The sequence below is a fragment of the Calonectris borealis genome, chromosome 16, assembly GCF_964195595.1.
Source record: "Calonectris borealis chromosome 16, bCalBor7.hap1.2, whole genome shotgun sequence".
Lineage (NCBI taxonomy): Eukaryota > Metazoa > Chordata > Aves > Procellariiformes > Procellariidae > Calonectris > Calonectris borealis.
Window position 1 is genome coordinate 20,965,826 of NC_134327.1, and position 12,992 is coordinate 20,978,817.

General features: G+C 42.1%; 1 protein-coding gene across 5 annotated transcripts in view; it reads left to right on the forward strand.

The window, feature by feature from the left end:
- ADCY9 (adenylate cyclase 9) overlaps window positions 1–12,992 on the forward strand; it is a 98,335-nt gene that overhangs the window by 62,135 nt on the left and 23,208 nt on the right. For all 5 annotated transcript variants that reach the window (XM_075165924.1, XM_075165925.1, XM_075165921.1 and 2 more), the window contains 3 exons: window positions 621–723; window positions 3,750–3,958; window positions 11,825–11,984. In XM_075165924.1, coding sequence (XP_075022025.1) covers window positions 621–723; window positions 3,750–3,958; window positions 11,825–11,984 — 472 coding nt within the window. The remainder of the gene's footprint in view (window positions 1–620; window positions 724–3,749; window positions 3,959–11,824; window positions 11,985–12,992) is intronic.

Here is a 12,992-nt window from a genome sequence, read left to right on the forward strand (position 1 = left end):
TCAGTGCTTTTGTGGATGATTCTGGTGATTTCAAATCTTCTGTTTCAGAAGTAAATTTAAGCAATCCGTCTCCTCAGGTTCCATTTCTCTGCGGCCCGGATCGTTAAGGGAACGTTCCCAGTTACTGAGTTATTTTACTGTCTTTGAAATAACAAGAAAGTGCTGTTTTCTAAAATGGACGGGGTTTTGTCTAACAATTTGTCACCTTTGTCATCCTTGGCTTGCTTTGAACAACAGAATTCCACATAAGACACAAATGTCCCGCAGCCACGTGCCTCCTAAGGTTGTGCCTCTGTAGCAGCAATTAACCTTTACTGTTTGCTGGCTTCTGTTACAGTTATCTGTAGTCATCTGCGGTTATAGCTGTTAAGTTTCTGGAAGGACTTGTTAGTCTATTCCTAAAAATATGAAAGTTTGCTCTCTCATTTTTTTGTAAAATACTTCCTCTGACTGAGCGAGTAATGTGGATAAGGGGGTACCTCGGTGACCGAGAGCGAAGAAAAGCAACAGCAACTTCAAAGCCAAGCACCAGCGTCCCTAGAAGCAGAAACCACAGAACGGGGGGCTCCGAAAGTGTTACAGCTGGGTAAACTGATGTTGATATTGTCTTTTCTCTTTAGCCTCATGAAAGACTACTTCTTTAAACCGCCTATTAACAAGCTGAGCCTGAACTTCTTGGATCAGGATTTGGAGATGGCCTACAGGACAAGCTACCAGGAAGAGGTGTGTTTCTCCTGGTGTTAATTTCCTTCTGTAATCTGTCTAAGCAGCTGTCTGTCGTTGTTTTTAACATCTCATTGCAGTTGATGACAAGGGTCATGAAATGTCGCAGTTGATTTGCTACTTGGTATTGCTGCCTCTGAAAACAGTCTCCTTTCAGTTTACCTGCTTGTGCCGTGCCCTGAGTCTAGTCCAAGGTTTAGGCTGGAAATACATTTTCACAATCCACCAAGATACACTAATTACTTCTCACCTGCCTTTTCTCCATTTTCAGGTTAATGTTTTAAGGCTTTAGGCAGGCCAGAGAACCATGCTAAGATGAAAGTAAAGGACCAAATGCTACTTGTCTTCTCATCATATATCCTAACTTCGAGAATGATAACTTTGAATTTGATTCTTGTTCATGTCACAGCCTCATGGTTATCCCTGTGGAACCCAAACCTGCTCTGAACTCAAATGTCATAAGTTCTGTAAGTGAATGTTTTCTGCATTCAGAAACCGGCAGCTCAAAACACTGTGTAATTGTAAGGAACAGCAAGTAAATTGTGAGTAACTTGGTGCCTTCTTCAGGATTCTCCACTGAGTGTAAAAAGTCCTTAAACCTCTTGGGGGCTAATAGTATTGCAGGCTTTCCATGTCAGTAGATATTCCTGCCTGGTTGCTATGAACTAGCAAGATGTTTTAAGTTTACAATGTATAGTGACGTTAGGTGTCTACTAACTGAGGCTGCGTTTCCACGAGTAGCTGAAAAGTTGCTCCCCTCCTTGTTCCTCCTCTCCCTGCTCCGTCTAATGGCTGTGGTGCTTCTCAGGCTTCCCGGCTGTGAGCCAGTTCATTTTACTAACCTAGCATAAAATATTCATGTTCTGTTTTTCTGTTTGGGGCTTTTTCTTTTTCTGTCTGGGTCTGTTTTCTGCTGTATTGAACCAGCGGCTCACAGCGAGGTTGGCAAGTGCCAGAGCCAGTGCATGATAACTGTCCGGCAGCAGGACGGGGAATGGGCCCTTCCTTTCCAGTGGTGTTGGGCTGTTAGTTTGGGTCATCCATCTGGCAGAATTGCATCGTGATAAATGTAGGTGTTGATTTCTTTTCTTCCCGGTACGCCCTACATCTGAGGGCAGGTGGGATTTCTGCTTCTGCTGCTTGTTGCTTTCTGTTCATGGGCTGCTCTCCGCTCTGGGCAGCGTTGTCGCATTGTCCTTAGCAATAGGCCCTATTTGCTTGTTTTCCAGTGTTTACAAATGAGACCTAACTTTTTTTTTTTTTAACAAAGGGAAGCACAGTTGTGTTGCAGTTCAGTTTGTTCACTTTGTTCGGGAACTCCATACTCGTCCTGCAGCACTGTATTCCAGTGGTATCTCTCTGAATAAAGCTGATGTAGCAACAACAGAGAGAAACTTCCCGTGGGATACAGCCTGCAAAATTTGCACAAGCTATACAGAAAATAGTAAATCAAGTTCTTTCCAATGGAAAGATTGGAAAGAGAAACAAAGCAGTGATAGTCAAGCACATACAGGTTGACCTATTAATGTGGATATGTAGGAAATTCATAGAAGGAGCAGGAATGTGGTCTGTGCATTTTGTTAGTGGCAAGCTATTAATTTGAAAATTATTATGTAAACCTCCCTGGAAATGGGAATCTTCACTCTCTAATAGTAACTCTGCAGCATTGGGGCAAAAGCCTGTTAAAGCCTTAATATTAGCATGGTACTGGTCCAAAACAGCAACAAAAAAATCTTCTCTTGGAGAGTGAAATGATTTGTCAGCACTGCTGGTTCTTTAATTGCCTTGCAGTGAACTGTTGCTGAAAGTAACTTCCAACACCACTGAATTCACCTCTAATTACACGGTGCCAGCTGCATGCTCGGTTTGTGATTGTTCTCTGTAAGTGGCTCCACTTCCCAAGAGCTTGCTTAGCCTGTTCTTGTTTGGAAATTAAGGCACTACTTAACACTGTTAGGGCATCCTTAACACTGTCACTTTAGGATACAGTGCTGCTTTCCTTAATTCAATTTATGTGACTTTCTGCATGGACTAACAGGATTCTGCTACAGTTCAGATTAAAAGGTAATTTTGGCACTGAAATGATGCTAGCTGAATTTATTAGGTTGCAGAGAGGTACAAATGAGGAACAAGTTCATTTCCCAATATTGCTGAGTGCAGATGGTGTTCTGAGGAGCAAATGAAATTTCCAAATTAAACCAGAATACTCAAACTGGGCTACTTCATGGCGATATTGATAACATACTTCTTGTGTTTTCTTTGGAACTTGCTTTCTGTGGTCCCTTGGGCAGATTTAAACACTCGTAAGACTGGGCTCATCTGAGTAAGCCAGGATGTGGAGCTCATGATCTAGTTTTCAGCTGGACTGGCCAAAGTAGCACACAGCGCAGCTGCATGAGCACTGGGGCCAGGACAAGATGGGATGGGAATGTGTGGTAAGGGGTTACGGAAGAACAGAACTTGGTGTCCTGGGCTCTGATCAATTCAGATTACATAGCGTCCCGATTGCTGCTTTTGATCTGGTCTGAAAGGGAGATGTCAGCTCTGCCACAGGCAAGTAACTGTTTCTGTAGAGTGGCGTTTGGAGGGTTTTCTTAGAGAACCATGGGGGCTAAAAGGTTTATTGTAAAATTTATTATTATTTTAAATGAAAATCCTTGAAGAAATTTTCCTGTAGCTTTATCTGCTAGTGATTATGGTTTTTATGTTTCTTTGCATAGAATAGGCAATTCTCACGTGGTTTATTTCTGTGTCATAATATTCTGTAAAAATCACCCCAGACCCAGGGGCTGTGCTACCAGTGTTTTTTTTCAACACAGACTTATTCACAGGGAACTGTGATAACCATTGAACTACCTCTTCTGTTTCTTGTTTTAAAACAGTACTTACGTTGGATTAATGAAGTGGCAAGAAGTTCTGTATTCCTTTATTTGTTTTTGTGAGCTGCTGTTTATGGTACAGTTGAATTCAGCAAAATAGCATTTATTCATTTTCATCCCTTCTCCCAATCCCTGTATTCCACACAGGTTATAAGGAATGCTCCGGTGAAGACATTTGCCAGCGCTACCTTCAGCTCGCTCCTGGACGTGTTCCTCTCCACCACAGTCTTCCTCATACTCTCTATCACGTGTTTCCTGAAACACGGAATGGTCGCATCCCCTCCACCACCCGCAGCAGTCGTGGTGTTCATCATCGCCATCCTGCTAGAGGTGCTGTCCCTTGTCATCTCAATTAGGTAAATAAAGCTAAGAAAGTCTCGAAATAGTAGTGAGAACTGAAATGGTGACTGGCTTGGGAACATTTTGTTTGACAGCACCCCAGGAACTCACTTGGATAGTCTGTAGTATTTGGGGAGCGTTGTTAGTGAAGCCAAGAGGGCTTGCGGCAGATCTTGTGCAGAGAGGTCTAACTACAGAAATTAGAGGAGAGAAAGGTGACCGATAGAGGCCACTGAAGGAAACAGAATCTGCACACCATGCCTGCCCCTGCTTATTGTTCCTTGGGGTGCCATACGCGACTGGATATCTTCTCCCCTCACAGGGCCATCGGAGTGAGGGAATTCAAGCAGAAAACTTTTATCTGTCCTTCAAAAAGAAATCCCCGCCTTTAAATTCCTAGATAAAAGTGCGCGATTCTGGTGTTAAAGCTGAAATAATTTATCAGAAATGCAAAGAGCAGTCCTTTTCTCAAAAAATAAAAAATAAAAAAAAAAATGCAAAAGTCATACTGCATCTGTACAGAATTAGTTTTCTTAATGATCTCTATTTCAAGTCTCATGGGTTTAATATTCAAATAGTTTGTGTTTTCTCTGTTTGACACATAATTGGAGTTCAGCATTTCCCCCGAGTCCTGGGCTGTGTGACTGTCAGCTGCTGTGTGAGAAGGGAAGGGGCACAAGTTTGTCCCTGCAGAAAGGGCGGCTTTGCAGGACTGTGCTCGGCAGTGCCGGCCCCCACGCTGCCTCTTCGCAGCCCACAGCAAAGAATCCCCAGTCCCTGAATTCTTAAATGTGTCCCTGCGACTCTTGCACCTCAACCTCTCCTGTGCCCTTGGCGGTGAGGCTTGGCTGCAGACATCTGATATTTAACATTCCTGATTTGTACCCAGTCACCCGGAGGATACGTTCTGGACTTCTAGGACACTTGTGGGCCTCACCCCGGCATTTGTAACTGGTCGGCGAGCGGTTACTGTGCGGTTCCTACGTAACTTGGGGTTTCCCCCAGGCACGCTGGAGTTACTAACACATTCAAGTGTGGCAGAAGACTGCACTTGTACGTGCATTCAGTAAAGCTCATGCTCTCCTGGGGGTGTTGTCTGATTTATACAGATACCACCTGTAACCTGTCATTAACCCAGATGATAGACCCAGTAATAAGTTGTTTGTTTGTCTGTACTTGTGAGAGCAAGCTTATTCTGCCCTCCTCATCCCCCGTTTTCACGGCACTTCCTTCTGACACAAGAGCGTGTTATAAGGGTGGTGTGTGGAAACGTGGGTCCTCACTTGTAGTTCTGCAAATCTGTGTGGTGTAAGTTAAAATGCTTTTGTGATTACAAGTTAGAAGCAATTCTGCTGTTGTTCCAAAAGAAACAAGAGATTGCAGTTTGCGCTCTTAACTTTTCAGGGTCAAGGTGAAAAATACTAAATTAGTACTTTAGTCACTGAAGCAAGCTTGGAACTCAGTGTGCATATAAACGTATGCAAGCATATTTACCTGAAAGCTGGCATTTAGGAGTAAAGAGATGTAATTTATGAACAGTGGAAAAGCTTTTAAGGATAGTATTTCTTAGCAGGTGTATTTGATTGTTGCAATTTGAATAGTATTGTAGTTCTGGAGTTTTTAGAAAATCTAGAAATTCAGAAAGTGTTAAAACCGGTACTGGGAAATGGTTGAACTGGAAGGACTGTCATTCCAGTGTATCCTAAACTGGATTAACTGTTGCCCTGTCCTCTCTCTTGCACCAGAAATGCATTTTGCCCTTTGCAGAACAGTTTCTGTACTCTCTCTTGGGTGGGGGGGAAGGTTTTTTTGTCGGTTTAATGTGCCCGGGCAGCTCTTTCATTGCACCAGGCAGGAGAGTAGGAAGGCAGCAGTGAGCAGGTAGTCAGGGTTTGGTGGCCATGGCATTGTATCCTGAATCTGCTCAGCTCTGAACAACTCAACCACCACTTTGCAGAAGAGCTGGTTTCTGCTATCCAGATATGTTTGGAGAAAATTTGTGTTCATTCACCTTGCAGGTACCTTATCAAGATACTCCATCTTAGTATTTTTAAATTCATTATTGTTCCCACTTGTTTTTCCAATGCTACATTGCATTTGCCTTCTCTTATTTTGAACATTTATAAAAAATTATTGCTATAATCTTAGAAATTTTTATACGTAGGTACATAAGGTTTTGTTTCAGTCCTGTAATTGGTGATTTATGGGTTTCTTAAGGAGAAGAAAATTGTTGTTTTCAATACGCTATCTATATAGTCAAAAATTTACAAAGTGGTTTTGTCTTTCTGAGCTGTGTACGGCTGTACAGAGGTTTAGCTTCATTGCAGCACTATATTGAGAGCCATGCTGTCTGGTAGTGAGCCTGGGCTATTACCGAGGTGATTTTAAGTGGCTTTATAATGTTTTCTTAATACTATTTGGTTTTGCCACTGACATTTCTAATATTTTCATGAGACTATGTTGGCTTAAAGCCCACATTTTACTTTCTAAGCTGGCTTGGATGCCTCATTTAAAGTCAGTGGAATTTAAAAAGCAAGTGTTTCAGGATGACTCCTAAGTCTTAGGAGTATATATTTTTTAATATGAATCATTCTTTTGTGCTTAATTCTGATTTGAAAAACAAGTTGAGAAACATCTCACATTGTGGAGAACACCTGTAGCCAGCCGTCAAAACTCACATAGTCCCACCTGGTGTAGTAGTAACAGATTCTCAATAAACACCGTACTGACAGCATGCAGGACTGTCTTTATCCCAACAGGCGCTCACAGGAGGTTTGGGCATGCAGGGAATATTGCAATTCCCGCACAGCTACTTCGGGTGCAGAGGATCGGTGGTCACTAGCACTTGCTGCATTCATCCGAGCCAAGGTGAATCTCAAGAGCCCACAAATTCTCATGGTTAGTTTGGGAAACAGGAATCGCTGGATGGGGTAAGCGATTGCTGCCCTTCCCTGCCCTCTGTCAAACGGCAGTTGAGGAGTAGGGACATAGGAATCGAGTCACCAGGTATCCCTTGCTTCTGGAGCAAGTGAGAGATGTGTTGCTCCTTTCTTTTGGTGGGAGGGAAGTGTCTGCAAATCGCTCTGTACTTACTCCACAGTTACACGCAATTGATTCTCAGGAACTTGCTACCATGGGCTCACATTCGTGATCTTTCCTCTACTAATGAGGTATAATTTGTATTTGGCTTGCCTCTGATCATTGCATGTAAGGTAACACTTCAGTAAATCTCTTAAAGTACAAAACAGGATCATCTCAGATCTGAGTAGATCTTACCCAGGGTACCTTCTTGAAAATAGCCTCATCCTATACCCCAAAAAAGAGCAGTCTTTGTAGATGAAAATCTCAGAAGCTTTCTGGTAGGTTTGCAATTTTAAATGTAATGGTAATGGCGTATTTGGGTGGGACTTTCGTAGGAAAAGGTATCTGTTTTGGCTTGGAGGGGTTTTTTTTGTTTTGAATTTACAATATGTATTTACTTTATAGTAAATACATAAAATACACTTTTGGGCCATTCTGGTCTCCATAACCTGAGGCACACAGTTCTGTACAGTTCCCTTGAGCAGAAAGAAGAAAATCATCGTTTTCCTCTTCAAATCCTCTTCACAGTGAGGACTGCTCATTCTGACCACTCGTTGTGCACAGAAACGGTGCAGAACTTCCTGTGCAGAAATGTCATCCCAAATGACAATCACCGAATACCACCGAGATATCTTAAGGGAGGAGATTGGACTACAATGCTGGGCACAATCCCAGAATTTCAGGAAAAGGGATTATTTTAGGACCAGAAAATTCTTGCCTAAGTTTCTCATTGTATTTTCATTATCGTGATGTGAAACACCCAGCCTTTAAATCAGTCTAACTTTTAATTGAATCCAGGACTCAGCCTAGGAAGTACTCGCTACAGCTCTTGTGGCTAAGACCCTTAGTCCAGCTGCAGGAGTGGGAGGGGAGAGCACTATCGCTGCCCGTACAATGAGAAACGAGTTAAAACTTCTAAGTTCTAGAAGAGCAGAAGAACTCATGGAGCAGGGCTTACAAGGGAGAAGGATGTTTTGATTCCTCTGAAGTGTCTGATAATAAATTATTGGAGTATCTATAGATGAGGATCCCACTGTTATCGCAAGTGCCACTCTAAAATTAATTGTATAAAGCTGCACGCAAAGTGGTGCTTCATTTGTAAGCCTGTGGAAGATGTCATCTCCTGTTCTGTAAACGTAGTGCAAAGAATGTCCTTCTGCCCACTTGAAATGTGACTACTTTGACTTTCATGAGTTCGGTTGAAGTGTTAGAGGTCCTAAAGTTCTGCTATTTTATAAAAATACCTTGGGAAATGTCATTGAGCATACAACAGTGTGTGAGATTTCACTTGGGATTATTAGGAGTGCTTCTGCAGGAATACAGGTAAAAGACATCTGCCCATATTTTAGCTGTAAATACAGGATTTTTGTTACCTAGATACTTTTGACATCGAGTTCTTGTTCTCGAGTAAAACTTGTTATAAATAAGTTTGTTTAAAAAAAAAAAGTGTTGCTTTTGGTAGCATCCTTCAGTGAAGACTTCTGAGTGAAGAGATGAGTCCAGAATAAGGGGTATTTCAGCCCTGTTCAAAAGAGCGGGAGGTGGGAGCCCTTGATAAGTTGCTTCATGAATTCAGAAGTACCTTTCTAGAGGGCAGAAAAATATTTTCTGGATGAAGAAAGCAAGCAAGTACCATCAAAACAGTAGAATGGGAGAGTGCTGTTATCTGACTAAGCAAAACTGCCCTTTGCCTGGTACTTCACCTGCCCGGGGCTGGCCGAAGTAACACCCACGGTCTGTCCACAGCTGAGACCCTGTGGCCAACCAGTTGGATCTTCTTAAACTCCTACTGACCAGAAACAGAAATTGTTTTCTGCAACTAGAGCTTAATGAACCCGTTCTGTTAACAACATGACTGATAGAGAGTATTGATGCAAGGGAAAACAATGTATTCTGTTTGCCTTTATTTATTTCTAACATCTGTGACTTTGGTATTTAATATCCCACCAAATTGCTGCCGTGCCAAAAGCTTTTGATTTGAACTATGGGAATTGATTTTAAACTGCCAGTAAATACAAAAATGATGGTAACATTCTCCATTACCCATTAATCATTTATGTCAAAGTTACTAATTTGAACTCCAGCTTGTGTAAACATCTTGGATGCTTTAGCATTTAAGCCCTGTTGAGCTACCCACTGACACTGCGTTATTTACTGATACTGCCCTGTAGCCATTAAATCTGTCTGCAGCTCTCATTGCTGTCTGGATTTAATGCACTTCTTCCTGCGATGGGAGGGTTGTGCTGTATTCACAGGCTTTCGCTGGTTTGTGAAGGATGAGATTTCAGTCATTTTAATTCCAGAGTGCAGAGCATTGTGATAAATACTGGACTGAAAAGAAAAAAAAAATCAATGCAAGAAGGTAAACATTATCACGAGAATTGTGGCGTTGTCCTGGAATTTGCAGCTGCCTAAATAAAGAAGCGTCCTCATTACAGGATTAACTGATCGGGTTCGCTGATGGATTTGTTGCTATAGTTCCCATAAGAATTTGTCCTGGCATGGAGGCTTGGCAAAAAAAAAAAAAAAAAAAAATTAAAAAAGCTTTCTGCACCATGGAGTCCCTGTTGTGTGGGTTGGGGTGAGAGACATGAGCCGCACTGGGTATCTGCCACGCTTTGCGTGCCACAGAGCTGGTTTCTGTGCCAGCCTCCATGGGAGCGACGTGGGCGATCACGCAGGGCGTGGGCAGAGGTGTCGCTGATCTGCCTCCTCCCGCTCTCCACCCCGCTGCCACGGGGGACGGCACGGGGGAGGTAGTGTCGCCCGGGGGTGCTCTGCCTTGGAGCCCAGCGCAGTTTCCGTTCTCACAGCTCAGCCTTGTAAATGTTAATCCTAATTCGTAGGCTTTGGGAGAATTGAACTTTATTTTTAGAGGCATGAACTTGGGTGGCATTTTCAGAAGTACTCGATACTGGGCGAACTTGGCTGCCGCTGAAGACGGGGATAGTTCTGTCACTGATGTCAGAGGCAACTGAGTTAGGACAGTATATGACTCTTTAGAAAACCCAATTCTTACTCTGTAGAGCTTTTTTAAATTTTATTTTGCTTTATATACAATTTTTTAATTTCTGTGCTTTGTTGGAAAGTCTTTTCTATGGTGGAATATAGCTATAATTTTTGCTGTAAATGGAAGTCCATTAAACTAGCAACTAACAAATCTGTGAGCACCCTCTCGTGGGGTCCTGATGTATTACAGCGTTTTCCATCCCAAATTTATCTTTTTCTATGCATTTAAGTATAATTTCCAGATTTTAATATATTAAATAAGAGAAGAGCTCTTGAAGCTTCAAAAAAATGCTTGAGGTCGCAAAATTCACGGAAGTCTAGACCAGAGAATTAAAATATCATTCATAAACAATGCATATTTAAAGGTGTGGAATAAGTGTCAAATTCACATAAAGAACTTTAAATTTATCCTGTTTTGTATCAGGCTTTTATCCAGCATGATACCTTGTGTTTTAGACAACAGTGTTAAAAAATGAGTGGATAGCTTTTCTCGTTTAAAAGATATAGGTAATATGGAATAATTTGTGTAACTTTAGAGACTGTGAATTTCATATTTAGTGTATGTTGTATTTATACTTTTCTTTTTAGCTGTGAGCATTTCTGTTAAAAAAAAAAAAGTAATTATTTGCTGTTTGGGCTCTGCTGTAGTGCACTGTTACAATAGCAGAATTACCTGCCCAGACCAATGCCGATAATTACATACATCCACAACGAAATGGCTTTGGATGAAGCTAACTGTACTACGTTACCTTTTTATGTCTTCATAAAAATAATTAGAAACGTGAACAGCAGTTGCAATTTTTCTAGAGTGACTAATGTTTTTGAGCTTAAAGAAGCAAGTTATCCGGAGGATTTGCTTCTGTAGATAAATAATAGTTCTCTGTGCAATGTCCTCGAGCGTTAAGCATCCTTTTACTTTTCCTTATTCATTTTAACAATTAGAAATGCTCTCATTTAAGAAGTATCTCCGTTAAGCTGCTCTCCAGAGCTCTTCCAGTTGGCTCCTTCAGCGCTTCACAGGTTTGGGCCGTCGTTTTATCAGCAGCTTGAGGCAAGAACCGTTCCTTCCCGCATGCCTTGTGCGGAGCCAACTGGGTTGCTGTGGTAGATACCGACAGGCGAGCGGAGGAGCGCGTCAGCTGCCAGCTGGCCTCCGAGGTGCTCAGCGCGCTGCTTCTCGGGCTCTGCTGCCTGCCGAGGGTGCCAGCGCTCAGCCCACACTCCTCTTTCCCTTCCCTAACGAGAGGGAACCGAGTCTGATTGCAGACAGGAACTTCTGTCGGGGTGGTTGTAACTGGGAGAACTGGTTTCGATTGCAGTATGATGTTAAGACGGCGTGGATTTGCACAGCCTCTGGGTGACTGATCTGTTAGCAGGGTATACAGCCCTGCTTTTCAAACATTTCTGGTGTTATTCTAAGTAATTTTTTTTAATTTGTAAAAGCTTCCCCTCTCCCCACCTGCTTTAAGGCTAAATATTTATGAATGGAGAGAAGTCTTTCCTACGCTCACCTTCCAAGTAAGTGAAATTTGGATTTCAGTTTGTTTTCTCAAAGCCCACCATCCACTTGCTCTCCCTCCCTTGGCTGACACCCCTTGCCGGAGCAAACAGTCATCTTTCAGCAAAGGTGTATTATTTCCTGAAATTACCGACAGGTGCTGTGGCATGTAACGTGCTGTGATTGCTCATACGGTCCAAATGAAGGATTTGAAGTTATATTATTACAGGTAAATTAGATGTATGAAGTGATGCGCTGAAATTAATGCCTCAATCTGTGATTTCATTTGTTCCAGAATGGCGTTCTTTCTGGAGGAGGTGATGACTTGCACCAAGCGTCTCCTGGAGGTGATATCTGGCTGGCTGCCTAGACATTTTTTTGGTGCAATCCTGGTTTCTCTCCCAGCTCTGGCAGTTTTTTCACACTTCACCTCTGATTTTGAAACAAATATACATGTAAGTTGTCGAACTCTGTTTCATAATCTGACGTTTTGGATCTAACAAAGCTTGTTGCTTGCCTGCCGACTTCCTTCACCTCCCTCGTGCTTTACATCTGTTTGATACAGATCCCTTAGAGGGATAGGGCTTTTGTGTATGATGAAATGCCTAGTTTGTTGTGTAAATACAGTCACTTGCTTATTTGAAAACTCTCATACAAAAGAGGAGAGGGATCCCTATAAATGTCTGCCTACATACATACTTTTTTTTCCTTAGACCAAACACTTCTGCAGGTGTTTATTCTAGATAATGCAAGTAGTGTAGCTCAGACTTTGCATTGCATTCGTTCTGGTTTTGGTTTAGAGTTTGTCGTCAGACATGCTGTGTATACTTCAAAACTTTGCATGCACATCAGTGAATCTCAACAGCAAGAACAGTATTAGCAGTACTGGATGTTTTTTCTTTGCAGAGTTAGATGGAGAAACTCAAAGGAGAGAGCTCTCAGTACGTAGAAATGATTACCCTGCAGGGGCTGCATGAATGGTTAAAAGAATGCAGTAGGTATCTCTGAAAAGGAACGGAAAGAAATTAGCATATTTAGCCCAGCCACAGAAAGGTCTACAGGGGATTTGGTGTCTCCGTTAATAAAAACATTCAGAAGGGGGGAACAAGGGGTTACATATTGAGGAGGGGGAAGAATAGTTTAATTTAAAGGCTAACTGTAGCATAAAATCAATGCTTAAAAACTGTTTGTGAATAAAATGGGCTGGAACCAGAGATGAAAGTTTGTTTCTCTGCAAGTTTCTCTTAGGTCGTAGAGGGTACAATCCTTCCTTTCCAGGACCTTCAGGGAATTCTGTTTCACAAATCTCTTGATATTTCAGGGCCCTGGGTGTGGGTAATGACCAGATCCTCTTCATTCTTCCTATCCCAGTTTATTACTGGGTGTTGGGAAGTGTTTGTTGCATGGGAACGTGTGGACCAGACGCTTTTTGGTCCTTCCTGATTTAAACATATATTATTCCA